At 59.8% G+C, this 25,756-nt stretch overlaps 1 protein-coding gene across 1 annotated transcript; it reads left to right on the top strand.

Moving 5' to 3' along the window:
- Positions 1–31: 31 nt before the first annotated feature.
- On the top strand, positions 32–21,080 carry LOC124545551 (serine/arginine repetitive matrix protein 1-like). The gene is made up of 3 exons (XM_047124499.1): positions 32–552; positions 1,114–1,507; positions 20,643–21,080. The coding sequence occupies exons 1-3, from the start codon at positions 32–34 to the stop codon at positions 21,078–21,080; spliced, it is 1,353 nt and encodes a 450-aa protein (XP_046980455.1).
- Positions 21,081–25,756: the final 4,676 nt, after the last annotated feature.

The raw sequence follows: 25,756 nt of genomic DNA, 5'->3' as shown, positions 1-25,756 counted from the left end.
GGGCGCTAAGACAGCACAAGAGGCTACCGAGATGGAGGTCATCGACCTCCCTGACGCGAACCTTGCCGAGGCAATCGCCGAGGCAGAGAGTCGCGATGCAGACCATGACGACGCCCGTGCGCCCAGGAAGCGCCGGGCCACGACACACGACGACTCAGACACACACTCCTCGACCTCTGACTCTGCAAGGCCGAGGAAGAAGGCACCCAGAGCCTCCCGCGCTGCCGCTGCAGCGGCTGGGAGGGCTGGTGCTAGTGCCACCAAGGCACCACACCCGACGAGGACGCAGCAGCCCACTGCGACAGTCGCTGCCCCCAGGCAGCCTGATGAGGACGGCTTTGTTGCCCCACCTAGGAGGCACACCGCCAAGGCTGCCGCACTGCAGCCACCGCAGCCGCTGCCGACCACAAATGCGTTCGCAGGGGCGGACGCAGACGAGATGGAGGACGACGAGGCGCCCCTGGTGCCGCCACAGAGGAAGCCGCCGCCCCCACCGCCTATCGTCGTCCAATGGGACGGCGAGTACAAAAACTTTGAGCAAAAGATCGGCAGGTTGGCCGCGTCAACCACCGTTAAGCCTGCCGGCGGTGGTGACCTCTACAAGGTCACGGTCACGACACATGACGAATACCGTGCGGTGATGGACGCCATCTGCAAAGACGGCCTCCATTGCTTCACACACCCCTCTGAGCCGCTCAAACTCCTGAAGGTGGTATTCCGCCACCTTCCCCTCAAGTTTGGGGCGGACTACCTCCGCGAGGAGCTCGAAGACATGGGATTCGGCATCAGGTCCACAGGCCTGATGAAGTCTCCCAGGACCCACCGCGACATGCCGCTGTACCAAGTTGTCCTAGTCGACAACCTGGAAAATAGAAAGATCTTCCAGGTACAGCGGGTCGGCCGTGTCAAGGTCGAGGTCGAACCGCTTAGGGCCAAAGGAAAAAGGGCCCAATGTTTCTCCTGTCAGCGGCTGGACCATGTCTCAAGGTACTGCTCCATGCCCCCCCGCTGCGTCAAGTGCGCGGGACAGCATGAGAGCCGATCTTGCGGACTCCCCCGCGAGGACAAACCGACCTGCTGCAACTGCGGCGGGCCGCACGTTGCATGCTACAGAGGCTGCACGGCCTTCCAGAGGGGCCGGAACCAGCAGCGAGGCAGAGGTGCTCCGTCTAGAAAGGTGCACCCTACCACCAGCTTCGCTGCCGCCACCAAAAGCGGGCTGCAGCGCTCCGACCTCCACGACAGAGAGATACAGCAGCCGTCTGCGCCGTCCACGGCTCCGCCCGAGAGGGCGGTGGCCGCGCCTGACGCGCGGGTCACCCGCTCGCGCACGCGTCGCCGGCGCGGGGGGCGTGCCACCCGTGCCGCAGCGCAACAGACAGCCACCGACACTCCGCCGCAGCAGCAGCAATCAACCCGCGCTGCGCCTCGCCTACGGCCAGATACTGACGCTTCGCGACAGTCAACGCCACCAGAGAGCCCCCAGTCAACCGCCCCTGTGGCGGAGGTCGCCCCAGCGGCCCCTGGCGTCTCCACGGCACCAGAAGCAGCAGCCGAGCTCCGATCGCTTCTGCGATCGTTGAGCCAGGTGCTCGAGCAACTCCCGGTGCTCGTCACCGCGGCCACCGCGGCCCTCCAGGCCGGCGTAGCTCCCCAACCCCGCCATGGATAATCACCATGTCCACGGCCTCACCATCTGCGCGTTTAACGCCAACAGCCTGTACCCACAACAAGGGGAATTCAGGGAGTTCTTGCGCGACGAGGCAATAGATGTCTGCCTCGTGTGCGAGACCTTCCTGAAGCCTGGGGTGCATGTGAATGTTGCCAACTACCGGTGCTACCGCACCGACAGGCTGACCCACGGCGGAGGGACGGCCGTTTACATCAAGGCCTCCCTGAAGCACCATGAAGTTCAGCTTCCGCCCCTTGCCGCAGTGGAAGCCACTGGGGTGGCTGTTACCACTACGGCAGGGGTGATCACCTTCGTCGCGGCTTACAGGCCGCCGAGGGGACATCTCCAGGAGGCTGACTTCGATGTCCTACTGGCGTTGCGCGGGAAGATTTTCATTGCGGGTGACCTTAACGCTAAGCACACGCAGTGGAACTCCCGCCTCACCAACACCAGTGGCCGCCGCCTCCTCCGCGCCACGCAACGGCATGGCGCGATTGTGCTGGGGCCTTATGATCATACGGTATTTCCCAACCGAGGCCAGTCTGACGTGCTCGACATCGCGGTTCTGAAAGGTGTCGGGCACTTCACGTCTGCCACCGTCCGTAGCGCCCTGTCGTCCGACCACCTCCCGGTGGTCTTCGACATGGACGTCATAGGAGCGTCCCTGCCGGCCGCCCGCCGCAACTTCCGCGGCATCGACGAGGCGCGCTTCCGAGCGGAGGTCTTAGACCGCCTCGAGGGAGCGCCTGACCCGTACGTGGAGGGTGCCGACGGGGCACTGAACTTCCTCACGCGCCACACACTCGCGGCCGCATAGGTGGCCACCCCCAGGCGGCCAGGACGGCCGCGCGAGATGTCGCGCCAACTCCCGCCGCACATCCTGGAGGCGATCACGGACAAGAATCGCCTCTTTCGGGAGTGGCAGCTCACGCGGCTGCCGGCAACGAAACGCCGCCTCAACAGGGCTCGGCGCGAGATTCGGGCAGCAATCGAGGAACACAGGAACCGTGACTGGGCGGGCCTTGTGGCCACACTCACGACAACGGACGGCAGCGCATGGCGGACCGCCAAGCGCTTCCTCCGGAGACACCAACGCGTTCCGCCTCTCCAAGTGGGGGGAAACGTCGTCTGCGAGCCAGACACAAAGGCGAGTGTCCTCGCAGACACATTCGCGGAGAACTTCCAACCCGCCGAAGGCGTCGTCGACGTCGACCACGTCCGCATGGTGGAGGACCGCCTGCCGGTCTTCCTCGCTGCGCGGGCCGACGACGACGAGATCGAGGAGATATCGGCGGAGGAAGTAGACCTGCAACTCCGTCGCCTCAATCCCAAAAAGGCGGGTGGCTCGGACGGGGTCACCAACTGTCTGCTGAAGATGCTGCCGCCGGAGATACACCAGACTCTGGCGGACATCTTTAACAGCATTCTTCGCACTGGCACCTACCCTTCCGCGTGGAAACACGCGGAAGTGATTGCCATACCAAAGAGCGGGAAGGACCCCCGCCAGGCAGCGAATTACAGGCCGATCAGCTTGCTCCCGTCCCTCTCAAAAGTATTTGAGCGGCTGTACGTGGGGCGGCTGCTCCGTCACGCCACGGAGCAGCAACTCATCCCGGAGGAGCAATTTGGGTTTCGGAGCGGCCATTCCACCAGCCAACAGCTGCTGCGCCTGGTGGAGCAGGCGATGCGAGCGCTGGAGACGCGGGAGTACCTCGGGGCGGTGCTTCTTGATGTCTCCAAGGCCTTCGACTGCGTGTGGCACGACGGCCTCGTGTACAAACTCTTTGCACACGGGGTACCGACGTCACACGTGGTCCTGCTGCGCTCGTATCTCTCGGGACGAACGATCCACGTCCGAGCAGACGGTGGCATCTCCACAGATAGACAGATCCGCGCGGGAGTACCACAAGGGTCGGTACTCGGCCCCCTGCTGTACTCCCTCTACACAGCCGACGCTCCGCGGGTGGCACGCGTGGAGTTAGCACTTTATGCTGACGACACAGCGCTGTTCACCCGCAGCATGAACGCGGCCGAGATGCGCCGTCGCCTCCAGCTCGGATGTGACGTCCTGGGAGCCTGGTCCACCAAATGGCGACTCAAATTTAACGCCGCAAAGAGCCAGGCCATTGTCTTCAGCAGGAAAAGGCTACCTCCGAACCTGCAGCCAGTCACGATCATGGGAGGCCCCATTCCATGGTTGCGGACAGGAAAGTACCTCGGGGTGACGCTCGATCGGCGCCTGACGTGGCTCCCCCACGTCCGCGAGGTCAGGGGGCGAGCAGTGGGACGTCTTCGTGCGCTGTACCCGCTGCTCAACCCCTCCTCCACACTCCCGCCAAGACACGGCCTCTCTCTGTATCTGGCCCTGGTACGGCCGATACTAGAGTATGCGGCCGTGGTGTGGGGCAACGCTGCCGCCACACACATCGCGGTGCTACAGCGAGTACAGAACAGGGCGCTGCGCCTTGCCCTTCATAAGCCGCCTCGCTATCCTACGAGGCTTCTGCACGAGGAAGCAGGCGTCCCGCTACTGCGGGACCGCTTCCGGCACATCGCCAGAGGGTTCTACAACGCTGCAGAACACTCTGGCAGCCGCCTGATTCGTGGGCTGGGCCACCAGGTCCACCACAGGCCGACTACACGTTGGCCCGACCTCCTGCGGGAGTAAACAAACTCCCACGGAGGCGATGACGCCACATAGAGCGCCTCCCTAGTCAGAGGCGCTCACCGAGGAAAATCCCTGAAGTTAGGAAACCAAATTCAAAAGAGAGGTATATGCAGGAACAGCAGCTACGCTGCTTACCCTGCCTCCACACCTGGCAGATGTTGCCAGTGTTTTGCAGTGAGTGAGTGAGTGCGCCGGCACGCACTCCGCTGCTCGACTCGCTGCCGCTCGCACCGGTCGTTTTCGTTTCCGTTTCGTGTGCACCGTCGCTAGCCCATCGCCATGTCCGGACGCGGAAAGGGAGGCAAAGTCAAGGGCAAGTCAAAGTCCCGCTCAAGCAGGGCTGGGCTCCAGTTCCCGGTCGGCAGAATCCACCGCCTCCTGCGCAAGGGAAACTACGCAGAGCGCGTCGGCGCCGGGGCGCCCGTCTACCTCGCCGCCGTCATGGAGTACCTCGCGGCTGAGGTGCTCGAGCTGGCCGGAAACGCGGCCCGCGACAACAAGAAGACGCGCATCATCCCGCGCCACCTGCAGCTTGCCATCCGCAACGACGAGGAGCTCAACAAGCTCCTGTCGGGCGTCACCATCGCACAGGGTGGTGTCCTGCCCAACATCCAGGCCGTCCTGCTGCCAAAGAAGACCGAGAAGAAGGCCTAAAGGAGGCCAGGCAGTCGCAGCGCCGCGTGCTCCCCTGCACGCAACGCGCTTTGCCGGCTCGGCCCACAACAATCGGCCCTTTTCAGGGCCACCACACAAACCTACGTCCAAAGCAAAATTTCAGTCGTCCTCGCCGCACCTTGCTTTGTTTTTTAACTTTGCACTTTCACAGCACAGCCGCCGCCGGCGCACGTCCGCCATCTTGTCGTCCACACAGCCCGTGTGGCCCAACACACACACACACACACACACACACACACACACACACACACACACACATTTTGCACGGTCGCAGTCGCCTTCCAAACGACAACGGCAGCAATAATGACCATTGTTAAAGGGAGGCGTGTCGACACACCGCCCTCCACTCCCGCGCGCAACGGCCGTCGACACGAACGAAACAAACAGCTGATCCGGCCGCCTATGCCCACACGCCTTGCCTCGGAAACCCCAACGCCGCCGCAAACACACAGAGCCAAACCACGCAAGCAAATAATCACCGCCTCTCGCACAACAACACACAGCCCGCCATCTCCATCGCGATCGATACAAAGACACACAATAACAAACACAAACGAAGCAGCTCCACACACAGCCAGCCACATGACACGTTTCCTTTCCTTCTCCCCTCCCAGTCACATCACGTCGCTCAAACGGAAAGAAAGAAACAAACAAACAACACAGCGCGCACACACGCAGCAACAACACAGACTCTTTCGCACTTTTCAACTTCCGAACAGTGTGGTGGCCCTGAAAAGGGCCGTTTTCTAGTCTCTCCCACCCACAAGCACGGCCGCGGGAAGGCCAGCGCCCGCTGCGACGCAGCCTAACCGCCGAAACCGTACAGGGTGCGCCCCTGCCTCTTCAGGGCGTACACCACGTCCATGGCCGTCACAGTCTTGCGCTTGGCGTGCTCAGTGTACGTCACCGCGTCGCGGATCACGTTCTCCAGGAACACCTTCAGCACCCCGCGGGTCTCCTCGTAGATCAGACCAGAGATGCGCTTCACGCCGCCCCTGCGAGCCAGGCGGCGGATGGCGGGCTTCGTGATGCCCTGGATGTTGTCGCGCAACACCTTGCGGTGCCGCTTGGCGCCACCCTTGCCGAGCCCCTTTCCTCCCTTGCCGCGGCCTGTCATCCTTCCTTCCTCGGGCAAAGCAAAACGTGCACAAACAGCAGCTGCAGCGGCTGGCGAGTCGGCTACGGTCTGCGCCCAGCGCGCCCGCCGCCCCCCTATATAGACTCTGGCCCGCCCTCCCCCCACCACGCGCAACCGAGGGCATATAAGCGCAGCACGGAGGCAGCACCGGACGCCGCGCCGCACCTAACCTCCACGCACGCCGCTCCGCTACCGCTACCGCCATGGCCCGCACAAAGCAAACGGCCCGCAAGTCCACCGGCGGAAAGGCGCCGCGCAAACAGCTCGCCACCAAGGCGGCGAGGAAGAGCGCGCCCGCCACCGGAGGCGTCAAGAAGCCCCACCGCTACAGGCCGGGCACCGTCGCCCTGCGAGAAATCAGGCGCTACCAGAAGAGCACAGAGCTGCTCATCCGCAAGCTGCCATTCCAGCGCGTAGTGCGCGAGATCGCCCAGGACTTCAAGACCGACCTGCGCTTCCAGAGCTCCGCAGTCATGGCCCTGCAGGAGGCCAGCGAGGCCTACCTCGTCGGCCTCTTCGAAGACACCAACCTGTGCGCAATCCACGCCAAGCGCGTCACCATCATGCCCAAGGACATCCAGCTCGCGCGCCGCATCCGCGGCGAGCGCGCCTAAACCGCGCCGCGGCACCGCACCGCACAAACAAAAACGGCCCTTTTCAGGGCCACTAACATCTCTCCGTCGCGAGCAAACTTTGTCGGTCGCCTGCCTCTCGCCCCACAACCACACAAACAAACAAAAAACAAACCACCACTTCCCGTCCGTCCGCCACACCCGCTCACTCTGCCTGCCTGCTAGCAGCGCGCAACAATCGCACATCATCCCTCCCCGGCCGCTCAAGGCGCACAATACCCAACGGCCGACGTCACACCGCACGGGTGGCTGGCCGGCCGCCGCTTTCGTTTCGAAAACAAAACCCGCACCGACGGCCAACGGCCAGGCACGCGCGCTCTACACGCCACCGAAATCCCCGCCGACTCCTTCCACATCTCAACGTGCCCCCCGTTGCAAAACATAACACACACAAAGAAACAAACAAAGACCGGACACGACGAGACAAGACATCCGAGAAGAACTGAACGCAGGCAAGCCAACCAACGTATTCAAAAACAACGTGACAGAAAACCAACCGTCGGCCGCCGCCAAAAAGCACGGCGACACTCAACCACGACAACAACACCACCGCTACCGCTACCGCTACCGCCGCCCACACCCGCCACCGACCCCCGCAATCCAACCACCACGGCACGCAAACAGCATCCCCACGGGCATACAGACAGACACCCACACCAAACGCAACACGACAATCAAAACCTTCCCCGACGTGCTTTGATGGCCCTGAGAAGGGCCGTTTTGGGCCGCGCGTCTCTTGCGCGCCACTAGACGACGACGGGGGGTGGGGACGACGGAGCCAAGCGCCAAACCCTTCCTTTCCCATCTCTTTCTCCTCTACTCTACTTCTTCTTCTTGGGCGAAGCCTTCGCCTTAGACGGCGTCGTCGCCTTCTTCGGGCGCGGCGCCTTCGGCTTCTTCGTCGGAACCTTGGCGGCCTTCTTCGCCTTCGACGGCGACTTGGCCTTGGCCGGCTTGGCCGCAGCCGCCTTCTTCGCACCCGCGGGAGCGGCCGACGCCGCAGACGCCTTCTTGGCGGCGCCCGCCTTCCGACCGGTCGCCGCCTTCACGCCACCAGCCTTCTTTGCGCCGGCCGCACGGGCGCCCTTCTTCTCCTTGCTGGCCGGAGCGGCGCGCTTCTTCTTGGCACCGCCAGCACGAGCCTTGCCGCCCTCGGCCGCCCCCCCGCCGCCGGCGCCGGCAAGCTTGAACGAGCCGGACGCGCCCTTCCCCTTCGTCTGCACCAGCTCGCCCGCCACGACGGCCGACTTGAGGTACTTCTTGATAAACGGCGCCAGCTTCTCCGCGTCCAGCTTGTAGTGCGCGGCAATGTACTTCTTGATCGCCTGCAGCGACGACCCGCCGCGCTCCTTCAGACTCTTGATGGCCGCCGTCACCATCTCAGAGGTGCGCGGGTGCGCAGGCTTGGCGCGCGGCTTCTTCGCAGACGACGCAGACTTGGCCTTCTTCGTAGTGCCGGTGGCGGCGGGTGCCGCAGCAGTCTCGTTCGTAGCCGCCTGATCTGCCATTTCGACGACGCGCGTAACACACAGCGAGAGCGAGAGCGAGAGCGAGCGGGACGGCAGGCACGCAAGCACAGCACAGCAGAGCAGAGAATCACAAGGGCCCAGCCAGTGTCGCGGGCGGGCGCGGACGGCCGAGAGAGCGGCCGCCACTCTGCGCGCCGCCGCGCCGCGCCTCCCGCGCTTGCTACCGCCCAACGTCCGACAGCCTGTGCGGAGCAGCCCCAAACCTGCGCCACAACCGCCCGCGCCTTTCAAACCACCGAGGATGGGGCTACACACAGCCACACCACAGTCGCCAACCAGTCGCCACGGCAGCGCCGCAAACCACGGCCAAACTGCAGCTACCGCGCGCTACAGCCTGGGTCGGCCCGCCGAGAATCGCCGCCCCCGCCCAAATGCCGCCCCCACAGCCCCAGCCGACGACCCGCCACAATGGCCAAACCTTCGGCAAAACTCCCACACCGTCGCCGCGGCAGCCCGGCCAGCGCGGCCGGCGCCACAGCCACACAAGCCGAGGCGTGCGGCGATGACGGCCGTGCAAACGCGCCTCCGCCGCCCCATCGCCTTCCGTCGCCCTCCCGCCGTTTCCCGATCGGCCCGCAGCCGTCGGGCCACATCGCGCGCCGTCCTCCTCCTCTCGCCCGCCAACATTCACAGCCGTTTCTCAACAATTGCCCGCCGCAAACGGACGCCGCCTGCGCAACAGGCGCCGCCGCCCCTCGCCGCTTCCGACCCAACCCCTCGACCGAGGCAAACCGCAATCCGAATCTACAGACCAACCCAATCTGCCGTCAGCACACACGACAGCCGACCTTACACGTTACGCGTTACACATTACGTTTACACGTCTAGGTTAGGTTAGGTTAGGTTAGGTGGACGTGGGTTACGTTAAGGGGACTTGGGTTAGGTTAAGCGTCAAACTTAGGTTAAGCATTCAAACACGTCAGGCGTCAGAGCTTAGGTTAGGTTAGGTTAGGTTAGGTTAGGTTAGGTTAGGTTACACGTTAGGTTAGGTTAAGGGGTCAGTGCTAGGTTAAGAAGCGTCAAACGTAGGTTAAAAAGCGTTCAAAAACGTGAGGCGTGAGCCGGACAGCTTACCTTACGTAGACGTTAGGGGCTCAGGCTGAGCTCACCTCACCACAGGTTAGGTTCGGTTCGGTTCGCTCAGCTCACCTCAGCTCAGCGTAAAGCGCCGAGGTCAGGCTACGTTCGTTCACCTTCGGGCGCCACACTTTCGGTTGAAAGGTCGCGACGGGACGACGTCGGCAGGCACGCCGCAAACAAACAAACAAACAAAACGTACAGACGACGTCGAAAAACCGCCGACAGACGGGGAGCAGCACGACCACGACCAGATACCGAGCGCGAACGAGACACACGCGAACCACCCCCACCGGCCAAAGGGCACCACACAACAACCCAGAGCACCACGTGTCGACACCAGAGCAACCCGCCGCTCACGCGACATGGCTGGCACCGAAGGGCAACCGCCCGCAACTGCGCTTTCCGCGCCGGCCCGGATGCACGTCGTGCTACAACTACACCACTACCGTACACAGCCGCTGTTCACAACATCACTATCATGCGCGCCCGCGGCTCGCCGCCGTCGCAGTCGCACCCCCAACGCCAGCACTTTTGCACCACCATTCACACGCACCGCAACACAGCTCGCCGACACAGCCGAACAAAACAAACACCACACAACAACAACAACAACAACAACGCCGCCGCCGCCGCCGCCGCCGCCTCTACTTGTGCCGGCGACCCACCCCGCCGATGGCGCACCTTTCGCCAGCCGGCAATCGACACGCACCCACCCACCCCCAGGGCCCAGTGCAAAAAAAACACACAAAAAAAAAAAAAAAACACACACACACAAACGACACGGGAGGCGCACGCCACCAACCAGTCGTCGTCTCAAAATAACAAACAAAAACCAAAAAACAAACAAAATAAACTAACAACTAGGGCAACACAAATCAAAACAAAAAACGCCTCGCACGAACCGCCGCCCACAAAACGAACAAGCACACGCACAGGCACAGCCTCTGCTGGCGACCACGACGCAGCGGCACGCTGCTCCTGTCCCGCGCCCCGCGCCCCACTCGATTCACAACTCACGCGACACCGTCAACGACGGGCTCGCTTCCCGCAACCTACCACCTTTCCGCCACCACGACGCACAGCCCCAGCCCCACCCGACGACGCCCGTGGCAACGACTGCACTTTCACCACCGCCTCCCCCTTCCCCCCCAACACACACACAGCCAGCCAAAAACGCACTCGCGACCCACACATGCACGTGCATCGGCACACGCCAACCAGTCAACGTCGACAACCACACGCAAGGCTCGAAACGAAACCGGCGTCCTTCCACGTTGCCATCAAGCTACACGACACAAGACACAAGGAACCAACACAACAGCCGGCCCCACTAATTCCCACTCTCACGCCGCAAAAAGCACACCGAAACCGCCAAACGCACGCACATTCCCCTTCGCACTGACACCGACCGGCTCGCTACCACACCTCCCGGCAGCCGTTTCACAAACATGACACGGCGTGACGCGACATCACGGGCCTACGCACACCGGACCCACTCACACTCTCTCCTTTCCTTCTGTTTTTCCCGACGCCTTCGGCCGGGCACACGCGGCACAACGCCGCCAATTCACCACACCGCCCACACAGTCGACAAGCGCCCGCCCTGTACGGCACACGCAACGACGCAGCGCAGCAAAGGGCGCCCGCAACACATACCTCTCCTCTCTCTCTCTCCGCCGCCCGACGCGCCAACCGCCACACCACACCGCCAGCCACTCGCAAATTGTGCACTGCCACCAGCCACACGTCCAACACGCCGCGCCGCCTCCGGCCACCCGCCAGGGGGCGCTCACGTCCGCGACAACAGCGCGGCCCGCCGGGCCGGGCCGAACCGAACCGAGCCGCCGCCGCCGCCGCTGCTCTGCACTCGGCACGGCCACACCCTGCTGCAGACCGGGCTCGTCTCTCTGTACGCGTCTGCCTGCGCATCAACACAACACGACCCTTTTTTTTTTTTTTCTCTCTCTACCGCCATCCCTTCTTCTCGCGTTTTACTCGTTGTTGCAGCAGCGGCGCACACCTACACATCCACAGCCCCAGCCCCAGCCGAGCCGGCCTCACCTCAGGGCCCGCCGCCAGCGTCTCCTCCTCGGGCACAGGTGCGGTGCTGTGGCCGCCCATCCAACCGCATTGCTGGCCGTCCAGCCGCCAGGCGTTCCCACTGCCGCGAGCCACGCCGCGCACCGACCCTGCTGCAGAAAACGAAGCATAGCCAGAGACCGACCGATACACAAAGCCAGCCGTCGCCTCGCCTCTTGTCCTTCCTGCCTTCCTTCCGCCCCCGCCCTTCTCACACCACCGCCTCTCCACTTTCGCCCGCCCCCCCCCCCCTCCTCCTTTTTTTTTTTTTCTTCTTTCTTTCTTTCTTTCTTTCTTTCTTTCTTTCTTTCTTTCTTTCTTTCTTTCTTTCTTTGGCCCTCTCTCCTTCCCGCCATGGCGGTTACGGCACCGCCTGCAGCGGCAGATTTTTTGCGCCCACACGCCTACTCCTACCACCATTAACCTTGCCCTGCCCTGCCCTGCCCATCAACGTCGCGGTCGAACCGACGCTTGCCAACAACACACTGCCCACGTTCCTTTCTCTTTTCGGCCTACGCCCATTACGCGCCGCCGCCACAGCACCTTCCCTTCCCACAACACACCGACGTCATCACACGCACCCAAAACAGGGGCCACGACCGTGTTCCTCGCCCACTCCCATCCCGCACGGTACGCACGCACATTCCCAACTACTACCGCGCACCCTCCCTTTCCAATCTGTGTGTCTCTGTGTCTGTGTCCTGTCCGCGCGTGACGCCTCTCAACATCCGCCGTCCCCCGTCCCGTTTTCGCCCCCATGCCGTCGTCGCGCCGCCTCCTCCTCCCCGTCCACCGCCGCCCCTGTCCGCCCCGCACCACACCATACACCGCTGCTTGTCCCGGCCGTTGCCACCAAAGGCGCCAACCGCAAACGCGCCACGCCGCAGCCCCCGTGCGTCTCGCTCGCTTGCATCTCCGTGCCGACGCTGCCTCTCTTCCCGCACGCACTCGACCTCGACAACACAGTCTTTGGCTCCGCCACTGCGTGTTCCGGTGGTACGCACGCTGCAACACGTATGTACTCATTACCAGAGCGATGGCGAGGCATGACAGCATCTCTGTCTGACCAGAGAGTTATTTATCGTTGCTAGTCGGCGCTTGGACCGCGCCAGACGACAGTAGTGGCACGCAGCGAGTCGCCAGGAACAGTTGTTATATATATTGTAGCGCGAGTCGGGAGAGGTAGTAGTCGTCAGTCGACAGTCGACAGTCGTAGCGGGTGGACGGTTGTACTGAGCGGGCGTCGGCGGCGTGCTCTGCTCGTCTCGCGACTCTGGTCACGGTTCGGGACGATGTACAGTATATTGTGTTACAATAACAAGGTAGTGTGAAGCTGCATTGCGCAAATCTGATAACGTATGTTAATTGTACTTATTTTGTTCAACAACAAATGCCCCAATATTACTTTTTTTCTAAAGTAACTTTTTTTTTTTTTAAAGAAAAACATTCACTTTTTAAAGACTACTTCCTATGGCATTTCCCTCCAAGGAGTGCAAATTAATTACCAGCCAGCACTCATTCATTGCACACAGCTGTGTAAGGGGTATCTACAATTGAGGAGCAGATATAAATGCACTTTTTTTTTTTGTTTTTTTTTGTGTGTGTGTGTGTGTGTGTCTCTTTTTCATTGGGGTAACGATCTTTGGCTCTTTTTATTCTGAATACAGGGCCAAAGGTCAACGCTGCTGCCCTCATACAATGTATCAGGTTTCATTATGTCTGTTGCACTGTTACTTATCGTTGGGTTTGTTTTGTAGGGACGTTAACATTCTGGCACATTTTTATTATCATCGGACTCTCTGCTATTTTTGCGGGGAGGTTATACCTGGGTCCATTTCCATTTACATTTTAATCTTGATAGACTTTTTGTTTTCTTTTTTGTTTCTTGTTGTTTTCCCTTCTTTTTTTTGTTGTTTTTTTTTGTTTTGTTTTTCCCGCTCTCACCACCACCGCCGCATCACGCCATGGCCTCCCCCTTACGTTTTTGGTTTCTTTTTCTGTTCTTCAACTGCTTCACCATCACCGCGCCCCATTTCCACACCACAGCCATCAGCCTCCAAGACGGGCAGGCGCAGTGTGCCATTTCCGGCGCACAAGCACACCCGTACGGTACTCTCCTCGCCCCCACGCCACCAACAACACAGCGACCACGCGGCTTTCAGGCATGGCACGGCACCGGCGAAATGCGCCGCCCCCGCCCCTCCGCGCATCCGTCCGTCTCGCCACGTTCACTGACAGCCGCGTCTGCGGCTACACCACGACAACCACAACACAACAACGCTCCCCTCCCTGGCACCTCATTGTTTTTCTCCTCCTCTTTTGCACAAACCACAACGCCGAGCACAGGCGCAAGCCACCCACACCGCGCCCCTCCCCGTCCCGTCTCTGGCCGCCGCTCCTCGTTTGCCCCCTCCCATCTCCCGAATGCCATGCCAGCAGCGTTACGCATGCCCCTCCCCTGTCCACACAACACTACCGCCAAACGAACAGCCTTCCGGGCCACATGCAGGGCACGCCCACCTCCAAACACTGCCAATTCACGGACGCAATTCGCTAAACACACACACACACTTTCTCGACACCTTTCTGTACGGAGGGTGCGTCATCTCGACCGTGACAGAGTGACGCCAACTATCGACGATCCATTTCCCCCCACTGGTAAAACATGTCCACTAAACACCTACATACATCATTCAAGTACACAGACAATAGCATACACAACAATGGGAGGGCACACGAACATGGACGGCACGGCACTGTCATACACTCTTCCTCAGAACCATATCAACAAACGTTACGTACATCCGGGAAAGCGAAAGCAAAAAGCACAAGCAAAGGCAAAGCCCAATGCAGCCGTCAAAGGTAAGGTAACGTTCACCACGGCAGACACTTGCAGCCGCGCCGCCGTTAAACGCATTTCAGTGCGGCTCCAATACGCCTCCGACACGGGAACGTTCCGTTGCTCTACGAATGCGTTTCTCCCTTCCTCTCTCTTTTGCCCCCCCCCCCCCTCTGTCCTTTCCTCCTGCACTCTTGCCTCATTCCTCACGTTCTGCCCAGACATTCGACCGATCAAAGTCAACCTTTCGTTACCGTTCTCAGCGCGACGGTGTACAACAGTATGACGGGTGTGCCCAAAGACTTCGGTTCAGTTGCGTGACGCCGGTCTATCGCGCCGATCGACAGTTACACAAAACTATGTCAAACAAACAAATACATACCGGATGGACACAGACAAACACGTGTACAGACATTCGCCAAAAACGACCGCCGCCGCCGCCGCCGCCGCCGCCGCCGCCGCCGCCGTCGTCGTCGTCTAGCGTCGCGCTTACTGTACTGCACTGGACACGCGTGCATCTCGAATGACGACATCGGTGTGCGTGCGTCCTACGCAATCAGTCAGACACGGCTATCAAAAATCAGAGTCGAATGGTACATCATCGTGCGTGTCGCCGTACACGTACAGTACAATACAAAACAACAATGCGTCTCTTAATGGCACGTTCATTTCAACGTCACTCCACACACCTCCACGCTGCAGTTACGTCGCACCATTGTCAACTCGGCGTACTGCAAAGGGAATAGTGGGCGGCAAAACATTGCACATTTCACCCTCGCCATGTGTGATGTGCAAACCAAACCCGCAGACGGCCGTCGTTACGGTGACACACAACGCCAACGAGGCGTGCCACCATTCCACGCCACGGCGACCAACCTCGTGGCCGTACCCCGCAACAACGCTTTGACGCGGACCCCCACCCACCCACAATCAAAACGCACACATCACAGCCGTCCACAAAACAACAACAACAATTCCGCCCTTCCCGCAAAAGGCAAGTTGGTGGCCCTGAAAAGGGCCGTTTTGCCGCTCTCGCAACGGAGGAGCCTTCTCCATCCTTCCTTCCATTCCAGAGCCACCTCCTTACTTGGAGCTCGTGTACTTGGTCACCGCCTTCGTGCCCTCGCTCACGGCGTGCTTGGCCAGCTCGCCAGGCAGCAACAGCCGCACAGCGGTCTGGATCTCGCGGGACGTGATGGTCGAGCGCTTGTTGTAGTGCGCCAGGCGAGAAGCCTCGGCCGCAATGCGCTCGAAAATGTCGTTCACGAAGCTGTTCATGATGCTCATCGCCTTCGACGAGATGCCCGTGTCAGGGTGCACCTGCTTCAGCACCTTGTAGATGTAGATGGCATAGCTCTCCTTCCTCTTGCGCTTCTTCTTCTTGTCGCCCTTCGAAATGTTCTTCTGCGCCTTGCCAGCCTTCTTGGCGGCCTTCCCGCTAGTCTTGGGCGGCATCTCGAACCAACGTACGGCAGCAGCAACACCAGTAGCAAGCGCTCCGCTCTAGTCAGCGTCTCCCCACACAGTGGCACCCGCCGCCAGCCGCTAATGAGTAGCCTTACCCAGACGCATGGATAACATCACAGCCTGCATCCTGTGACGCCTTGATTCAAAACTAACATGCATACGGAGGTGACAGTAGAACTTTTGTGTTGGTCACCACGTTGGTGCGGGCGTGGAGGGGCCCCATCCTTTATTTGCGCTGGGCGCAGACCGTAGCCGACTCGCGAGCCGCTGCAGCTGCTGTTTGTGCACGTTTTGCTTTGCCCGAGGAAGGATGACAGGCCGCGGCAAGGGAGGAAAGGGGCTCGGCAAGGGTGGCGCCAAGCGGCACCGCAAGGTGTTGCGCGACAACATCCAGGGCATCACGAAGCCCGCCATCCGCCGCCTGGCTCGCAGGGGCGGCGTGAAGCGCATCTCTGGTCTGATCTACGAGGAGACCCGCGGGGTGCTGAAGGTGTTCCTGGAGAACGTGATCCGCGACGCGGTGACGTACACTGAGCACGCCAAGCGCAAGACTGTGACGGCCATGGACGTGGTGTACGCCCTGAAGAGGCAGGGGCGCACCCTGTACGGTTTCGGCGGTTAGGCTGCGTCGCAGCGGGCGCTGGCCTTCCCGCGGCCGTGCCTGTGGGTGGGAGAGACTAGAAAACGGCCCTTTTCAGGGCCACCACACTGTTCGGAAGTTGAAAAGTGCGAAAGAGTCTGTGTTGTTGCTGCGTGTGTGCGCTGTGTTTGTTTGTTTGTTTGTTTCTTTCTTTCTTTCCGTTTGAGCGACGTGATGTGACTGGGAGGGGAGAAGGAAAGGAAACGTGTCATGTGGCTGGCTGTGTGTGGAGCTGCTTCGTTTGTGTTTGTTATTGTGTGTCTTTGTATCGATCGCGACGGAGATGGCGGGCTGTGTGTTGTTGTGCGAGAGGCGGTGATTATTTGCTTGCGTGGTTTGGCTCTGTGTGTTTGCGGCGGCGTTGGGGTTTCCGAGGCAAGGCGTGTGGGCATAGGCGGCCGGATCAGCTGTTTCGTTCGTGTCGACGGCCGTTGCGCGCGGGAGTGGAGGGCGGTGTGTCGACACGCCTCCCTTTAACAATGGTCATTATTGCTGCCGTTGTCGTTTGGAAGGCGACTGCGACCGTGCAAAATGTGTGTGTGTGTGTGTGTGTGTGTGTGTGTGTTTGTTGGGCCACACGGGCTGTGTGGACGACAAGATGGCGGACGTGCGCCGGCGGCGGCTGTGCTGTTGAAAGTGCAAAGTTAAAAAACAAAACAAGGTGCGGCGAGGACGACTGAAATTTTGCTTTGGACGTAGGTTTGTGTGGTGGCCCTGAAAAGGGCCGATTGTTGTGGGCCGAGCCGGCAAAGCGCGTTGCGTGCAGGGGAGCACGCGGCGCTGCGATTGCCTGGCCTCCTTTAGGCCTTCTTCTCGGTCTTCTTTGGCAGCAGGACGGCCTGGATGTTGGGCAGGACACCACCCTGTGCGATGGTGACGCCCGACAGGAGCTTGTTGAGCTCCTCGTCGTTGCGGATGGCAAGCTGCAGGTGGCGCGGGATGATGCGCGTCTTCTTGTTGTCGCGGGCCGCGTTTCCGGCCAGCTCGAGCACCTCAGCCGCGAGGTACTCCATGACGGCGGCGAGGTAGACGGGCGCCCCGGCGCCGACGCGCTCTGCGTAGTTTCCCTTGCGCAGGAGGCGGTGGATTCTGCCGACCGGGAACTGGAGCCCAGCCCTGCTTGAGCGGGACTTTGACTTGCCCTTGACTTTGCCTCCCTTTCCGCGTCCGGACATGGCGATGGGCTAGCGACGGTGCACACGAAACGGAAACGAAAACGACCGGTGCGAGCGGCAGCGAGTCGAGCAGCGGAGTGCGTGCCGGCGCACTCACTCGCACTCGCATTAAAACTCTGGCTACATAAGCCAGGTGTAAAGGCAGTCTAAGCAGCGGAGCTGCTGTTCCTGCGGGGACCTCGTTAGTGGGTGCAGTGGACCTAACAGGGTGAGGTGTCCTCACTGGGCGTCGGTCATTGTGACGCCCTCTGTTTCGACATCGGGCGGCGAGAGATAATTACTCTCGCAGTAGATCTGGCCAACGAGTCGTTGGCCTGTGGTGGACCTGGCGGCCCAGACCACGAATCAAGCGGCTGCCAGACCGTTCTGCATTGCTGTAGAACTGCCGTGCGATTTGCCGGAAGCGATCCCGGAGGAAGGGGATCCCAGCTTCTTCATGGAGCAGCCTCGTCGGATAGCGAGGTGGCTTGTGGAGCGCTAGTCGCAGCGCCCTGTTTTGCAGTCGTTGGAGCGTCGCAATGTGCGTCGCGGCCGCGTTACCCCACACCACAGCCGCGTATTCCAGTACCGGCCGAACAAGGGACAGGTACATGGTGAGGCCATGGCGTGGAGGGAGAGTCGATGACGGGTTGAGCAGTGGGTAAAGCGCACGAAGGCGCCCCACTGCCCGCCCTCGGACGTCACGGATGTGTGGCAGCCACGTCAGGTGTCTGTCCAACGTCACCCCGAGGTAGTTGCCGGTCCGCGACCAGGGGATGGGGCCCCCCATGATCGTGACCGGCGGTAGGTCCGGTGGCAGCCTCTTTCTGCTGAAGATGACAGCCTGACTCTTCGCAGCGTTGAACTTCAAGCGCCATTTCGTGGACCAGGCGCCCAGGACGTCACATCCGAGCTGGAGGCGACGGCGCATCTCGGCCGCATTCATGCTGCGGGTGAACAACGCCGTGTCGTCGGCATAAAGTGCCAACTCCACGCGTGCCACCCGCGGGGCGTCGGCGGTGTACAGGGAGTACAGCAGGGGGCCGAGGACCGACCCCTGCGGCACCCCCGCTCGAATCTGCCGGTCGGTGGAAGTGCCTCCATCTGCTCGGACGTGGAAAGTGCGTCCCGAGAGATACGAGCGCAGCAGGACTACGTGCGACGTCGGTACCCCGTGCGCAAAAAGTTTGTACACGAGGCCGTCGTGCCACACGCAGTCGAAGGCCTTGGAGACGTCGAGAAGCACCGCCCCTAGGTACTCCCGCGTCTCCAGCGCTCGCATCGCCTGCTCCACGAGGCGCAGCAACTGCTGCGTGGTAGAGTGGCCGCACCGGAAACCAAACTGCTCCTCGGGAATGAGTTGCTGTTCCGTCACGTGGCGCAGCAGCCGCTCCGCGTACAACCTCTCAAACACTTTTGAGATTGACGGGAGCAGACTGATCGGCCGGTAGTTCGCGGCCTGACGTGGATCCTTGCCGCTCTTGGGGATGGCAACCACTTCCGCGTGTTTCCACGCGGAAGGGAAGGTCCCAGAGCGGAGGATACTGTTAAAGATGTCCGCCAGAGATTGGTGTACCTCCGGCGGAAGCATCCGCAACAGGCAGTTGGTGACACCATCCGTGCCACCTGCCTTCTTCGGGTTGAGACGACGGAGCTGCAGGTCCACTTCCTCGGCTGTGATTTGCTCGATCACGTCGTCTTCCTGTCGCGCAGCGAGAAAAACCGGCAGGCGCTCTGCCACCAGACGGACGTGATCGGGATCGACCACGCCATCAGCAGGTTGAAAGTTTTCTGCGAACGTGTCCGCGAGGATGCCTGCTTTCGCATCTGGTTCGCAGACAACGTCCGCACCCACATGGAGAGGTGGGACTCGCTGACGACGACGAAGGAAACGCTTAGCGGTCCGCCAAGCGCTGCCGTCCGTCGTTGTAAGAGTGGCCACAAGACCCGCCCAGTCCCGATGACGATGGTCGTCGATGGCGGCCCGAATCTCGCGCCGCGCCCTGTTGAGGCGGCGCTTCGTGTCAGGCAGCCGTGTGAGCTGCCACTCCCGAAAGAGGCGATTCTTGTTTGTGATCGCCTCGAGGATGTGTGGCGGGAGTTGGCGCGACATCTCTCGCGGCCGTCCTGGCCGCCTGGGGGTGGCCGCCTCCGCTGCAGCCAGTGTGTGCCGCGTGAAGAAGGCCAACGCTTCGTCAGCCCCTTGCACAGCGGGATCGGGCGCGCCCTCGAGGCGGTCGAGGACCTCGACACGAAAGCGCGCCTCGTCTATGCCGCGGAAGTTGTGGCGGTCGGACGGCATAGATGCACCGATGACGTCCATGTCGAAGACCACCGGGAGGTGATCGGACGACATGGCACATCTAACGGTGGCGGACGTGAAGTGCCCAACACCTTTGAGCACGGCGATGTCGAGCACGTCAGACTGGCCGCGATGGGGGAAGACGGTGTGCTCATAAGGCCCCAGTACTATCGCACCATGCCGTTGCGTGACGCGAAGGAGGCGGCGGCCACTGGCGTTAGTGATGCGGGAGTTCCACTGAGGGTGCTTGGCGTTCAAGTCACCCGCAATGAAGACTTTCCCGCGCAGTGCCAGCAGGGCGTCGACGTCAGCCTCCTGAAGCAGTCCCCTCGGCGGCCTGTAGGCCGCAACGAAGGTGATGACCCCCGCCGTCGTGGTGACAGCCACCCCAGTGGCCTCCATTGCAGCGAGGGGCGGAAGCTGGACTTCGTGATGTTTGAGGGACGCCTTGATGTAGATGGCCGTCCCTCCGCCGTGGGTCAGCCTGTCGGTGCGGTAGCACTGATAGTTGGCCACCCTCACGTGTATTCCCGGCTTCAGGAAGGTCTCGCACACGAGGCAGATGTCAATTGCCTCGTCGCGCAAGAACTCCCTGAATTCCCCTTGTTGGGGGACCAAGCTGTTTGCGTTGAAGGCGCAAACGGTGAGGCCATGGATATGGCGATTGTCCATGGCACGGCGGAGTTGCAACGCCGGCCTGAAGGGCCGACGTGACCGCGGTGACGAGCACCGGGAGCTGCTCGAGCAGCTGGCTCAACGACCGCAAGAGCGATCGGAGCTCAGCTGCGTCGGTGGCCATGGGGGCGGTGGGGGCCGCTGGGGCGGCCTCCGCCACTGGGGCGGCCGGTGGCGGCCGCTCCATACTAGGCGACTGCCGCGGAGCATCGGCAGCCGGTCGCGGCGCAGCACGAGGCGCCGTCCTCTGCGGCGGCAGAGTGTCTTCGACAGTCCGTCGTGCAGCGGCAGGGGTGGCCCGGCCCGCACGCCGGCGACGCCTGCGCGGGGCGGCAGCCCGCGCGCCCTGCGTGGTCGCGGGGGCTGCCACCCCCACGGGCGAAGCCGTGGACGGCGCGGTCGGTGGCCGCGTCTCACGCTCCACCTGCGCCGAACTTCGGGTGGCGGAAGCTGGTCCTCCCTTGGTGGCGGCAGCAAAGCTGGTGGACGGGTGCACCTTACGAGAAGGAGCGGTCCCTCCCCTCCATTGATTTCGGCCCCGTTTGAAGGCCGAGCAGCCTCGATAGCTGGCAACGTGCGTGCCGCCGCAATTGCAGCACGTCGGTTTGTCTTCCCTGGCAAGCCCGCAAGACTTGCTCTCGTGCCCGCCCGCGCACTTAACGCAGCGGGGCGACATGGAGCAGTACCGGGAGACATGGTCGAGCCTTTGGCAGGCAAAGCACTGGGCCCTCTTGCCTTTGGCCCGGAGAGGTTCCACTGCGACCTTGACACGGCCGACCCGCTGCACCTGGAAAATCTTCCGATTTTCCAGGTTGTCAACGAGGACAACCTGGTACAGTGGCATGTCGCGATGCGTACGTGGAGACTTCATTAGTCCGGTGGACCGGACGCCGAAGCCCAGGTCCTCGAGCTCCTCGCGAAGGTAGTCCGCACCAAACTTGAGGGGAAGGTGGCGGAATACCACCTTCAGAAGTTTGAGCGGCTCGGAGGGGTGCGTGTAGCACGGGAGGCCATCTTTGCAGATGGCGCGTGCCGGCGCAGCCGGGGTGGGGGTGCTTTATGGGCTCGGGTGCGGCGGCCGGTTGCGCGCGCGCCCCATTGGTCGGCGGCCGCAACAGGGCGAGCTGGTAAAGGTGCGGCGGCGGCTGGCGGCGGGTGCCACTGTGTGGGGAGACGCTGACTAGAGCGGAGCGCTTGCTACTGGTGTTGCTGCTGCCGTACGTTCGTTCGAGATGCCGCCCAAGACTAGCGGGAAGGCCGCCAAGAAGGCTGGCAAGGCGCAGAAGAACATTTCGAAGGGCGACAAGAAGAAGAAGCGCAAGAGGAAGGAGAGCTATGCCATCTACATCTACAAGGTGCTGAAGCAGGTGCACCCTGACACGGGCATCTCGTCGAAGGCGATGAGCATCATGAACAGCTTCGTGAACGACATTTTCGAGCGCATTGCGGCCGAGGCTTCTCGCCTGGCGCACTACAACAAGCGCTCGACCATCACGTCCCGCGAGATCCAGACCGCTGTGCGGCTGTTGCTGCCTGGCGAGCTGGCCAAGCACGCCGTGAGCGAGGGCACGAAGGCGGTGACCAAGTACACGAGCTCCAAGTAAGGAGGTGGCTCTGGAATGGAAGGAAGGATGGAGAAGGCTCCTCCGTTGCGAGAGCGGCAAAACGGCCCTTTTCAGGGCCACCAACTTGCCTTTTGCGGGAAGGGCGGAATTGTTGTTGTTGTTGTTGTTGTTGTTTGTGTGGACGGCTGTGATGTATGTGTGCATTTTGATTGTGGGTGGGGGGGGGGCGCGTCAAAGCGTGTTGCGGGGTACGGCCACGAGGTTGGTCGCCGTGGCGTGGAATGGTGGCACGCCTCGTTGGAGTGGTTTTTGACCCATTGGTGTTGGTGTGTGTGTGTGTGTGTGTGTGTGTGTGTGTGTGTGTGTGTGTGTGTGTGTGTGTGTTACCTGTCTGCGAGGGGGGACAGTGCGATCGGCGACTTGTGTGTCACCGTAACGACGGCCGTTTGCGGGTTTGTTTGTTGCACATCATACATGGCGAGGGTGAAATGTGAAATGTTTTTGTTTGGTTTTTTTTTTTTTTTTTTTTTTTTTTTTTTTTTTTTTTTTTGCCGCCCACTATTCCCTTTGCTGTACGCTGAGTTCGACAATGGTGCGACGTAACTGCAGCGTGGAGGTGTGTGAGTGACGTTGAAATGAACGTGCCATTAAGACGCATTGTTGTTGTATTGTACTGTACGTGTACGGCACACACGCACGATGATGTACCATTCGACTCTGATTTCTGATAGCCGTGTCTGACTGATTGCGTACGACGCACGCACACCGATGTCGTCATTCAAGATGCACGCGTGTCCAGTGCAGTACAGTAAGCGCGACGCTAGACGGCGGCGGCGGCGGCGGCGGTCGTTTGTTTGGCGAATGTCTGTACACGTGTTTGTCTGTGTCCATCCGGTATGTATGTATGTATGTATTTGTTTGTTTGAAAGTGTTTTGTGTGTCGGTGACGTGGTCCGATCCGTCGCCCCCTGAGTAACTGTCGATCGGCGCGATAGACCGGCGTCACGCAACGGAACCGAAGTCTTGGGCACACCCGTCATACTGTTGTACACCGTCGCGCTGAGAACGGTAACGAAAGGTTGACTTTGATCGGGCGAATGTCTGGGCAGAACGTGAGGAATGAGGCAAGAGTGCAAGGAGGGGGGGCAAAAGAGAGAGGAAGGGAAAAAGGGGAGAAACGCATTCGTAGAGCAACGGAACGTTCCCGTGTCGGAGGCGTATTGGAGCCGCACTGAAATGCGTTTAACGGCGGCGCGGCTGCAAGTGTCTGCCGTGGTGAACGTTACCTTTGACGGCTGCATTGGGCTTTGCCTTTGCTTTCGCTTTCGCTTTCCCGGATGTACGTAACGTTTGTTGATATGGTTCTGAGGAAGAGTGTATGACAGTGCCGTGCCGTCCATGTTCGTGTGCCCTCCCATTGTGTGTATGCTATTGTCTGTGTACTTGAATGATGTATGTAGGTGTTAGTGGACATGTTTTACCAGTGGGGGGAAATGGATCGTCGATAGTTGCCGTCACTCTGTCACGGTCGAGATGACGCACCCTCCGTACAGAAAGGTGTCGAGAAAGTGAGTGTGTGTGTGTGTGTGTGTGTGTGCGTGCGTCCGTGAATTGGCAGTGTTTGGAGGTGGGCGTGCCCTGCATGTGGCCCGGAAGGCTGTTCGTTTGGCGGTAGTGTTGTGTGGACAGGGGAGGGGCATGCGTAACGCTGCTGGCATGGCATTTCGGGAGATGGGAGGGGGCAAACGAGGAGCGGCGGCCAGAGACGGGACGGGGAGGGGCGCGGTGTGGGTGGCTTGCGCCTGTGCTCGGCGTTGTGGTTTGTGCAAAAGAGGAGGAGAAAAACAATGAGTTGCCAGGGAGGGGAGCGGTGTTGTGTTGTGGTTGTCGTGGTGTAGCCGCAGACGCGGCTGTCAGTGAACGTGGCGAGACGGACGGATGCGCGGAGGGGCGGGGGCGGCGCATTTCGCCGGTGCCGTGCCGTGCCGTGCCGTGCCATGCCTGAAAGCCGCGTGGTCGCTGTGTTGTTGGTGGCGTGGGGGCGAGGAGAGTACCGTACGGGTGTGCTTGTGCGCCGGAAATGGCACACTGCGCCTGCCCGTCTTGGAGGCTGATGGCTGTGGTGTGGAAATGGGGCGCGGCGATGTTGAAGCAGTTGAAGAACAGAAAAGAAACCAAGAAAACGGAAGGCGTGATGCGGCGGTGGTGGTGAGAGCGGGAAAAACAAAACAAAACAAAACAAAAGAAGGAAAAACAACAAGAAACAAAAAAGAAAACAAAAAGTCTATCAATATCAGAATGTAAATGGAAATGGAAATGGACCCAGGTATAACCTCCCTGCACAAGTAGCAGAGAGTCCGATGATAATAAAAATGTGCCAGAATGTTGACGTCCCTACAAAACAAACCCAACGATAATATGAATGAAAGAATGAACCGTATGTAACATTGCAACAGACATAATGAAACCTGATAAATTGTATAAGGGCAGCAGCGTTGACCTTTGGCCCTGTATTCAGAATAAAAAGAGCCAAAGATCGTTACCCCAATGAAAAAGACACTGAAACACGTATGTAAACATAGCAGCGATGGCGAGACATTGTAGCATCTGTGACCAGAGAGTTTGCGCTGGACTGCGCGAGTGTTGCGAGCGGTTCTCAGTCAGTCAGTCAGTCAGTCAGTCAGTCAGTCGGTCGTTGCGAGTCTGTAGCTCTGTGTAGTTGAGGGCTGTACTCTGTCAGTAGTCGTCGCGTGCAGTACGCTAATAGTCGTCATGCAGAGCGGTCGGTCAGTAGTAGCAGCCGAGTGCGGTTGTGTGATGTAGGCGGTCGGCAACACTGGTCAAGATGGTGAATAAGGTATACTGTTAATTAATATAATCATTAGATAATGAAAAAGTTTATTTATTGTAATTATTCTCCAACAAGTTCCCCAATAATAATTTGTATTTCAAAAGCATTTTTCAAACATTTAATTTTTTATTGAACTAAAGAGTTCGTTGCACTTCACATTTCATTCCACTTCTTTGAAGAAAAATTTCACTAAAATCACAAAAAAAGAGAATATTACGATTTGCAATGCAGTTCCTCCAAGCGCTGCGCAACAACAAGAGCAGAAATGTGACATCCATTTATTCCGAGGTAAGACTTTAATTCTGATTGTTTTGCACAGGGCCAAAGACCGATATTTCGGTTTAATTGAAGTTCCTTGTCACTGAACGGACTTTAAATGTTGTGAAGAATTTATATTTGAGTCAGATTGCGAATTTCACATGTTTGTTGCCATTTTCAATACCTCTCATTGTGGGCGAGGTTACAATTAGCGCAATGTCCATTAGCATCCGTAAATAACATTGTCCATTATTTTAAATTTTGCGGGGAGGTTACAACACACAAAAAAAACAAAAAATTGCATTTATATCCGCTCCTCAATTGTAGATACCCCTTACACAGCTGTGTGCAATGAATGAGTGCTGGCTGGTAATGAATTGCACTCCTTGGAGGGAAATGCCATAGGAAGTAGTCTTTAAAAAGTGAATGTTTTTTTCGTTAAAAGACAAAAGTTACTTTAGAAAAAAGTAATAGTGGGGCTTTTGTTGTTGAACAAAATAAGTACAATGAACATACGTTATCAGATGTGCGC

This window comes from Schistocerca americana, chromosome 8 (genome assembly GCF_021461395.2).
Source record: "Schistocerca americana isolate TAMUIC-IGC-003095 chromosome 8, iqSchAmer2.1, whole genome shotgun sequence".
Lineage (NCBI taxonomy): Eukaryota > Metazoa > Arthropoda > Insecta > Orthoptera > Acrididae > Schistocerca > Schistocerca americana.
This window is presented reverse-complemented; position numbering and strand designations above follow the sequence as displayed.

What these genes read in the sequence shown, in the direction of transcription:
- LOC124545551 (XM_047124499.1), top strand. Translation starts at nt 32, where the DNA reads ATGGAGGTCATCGACCTCCCTGACGCGAACCTTGCCGAGGCAATCGCC. An exon ending in TTTGAGCAAAAGATCGGCAG is followed by an intron (nt 553 to 1,113) that starts GTTGGCCGCGTC and finishes TGCATGCTACAG; the next exon opens with AGGCTGCACGGCCTTCCAGA. An exon ending in CAACCGCCCCTGTGGCGGAG is followed by an intron (nt 1,508 to 20,642) that starts GTCGCCCCAGCG and finishes AACGACCGCAAG; the next exon opens with AGCGATCGGAGCTCAGCTGC.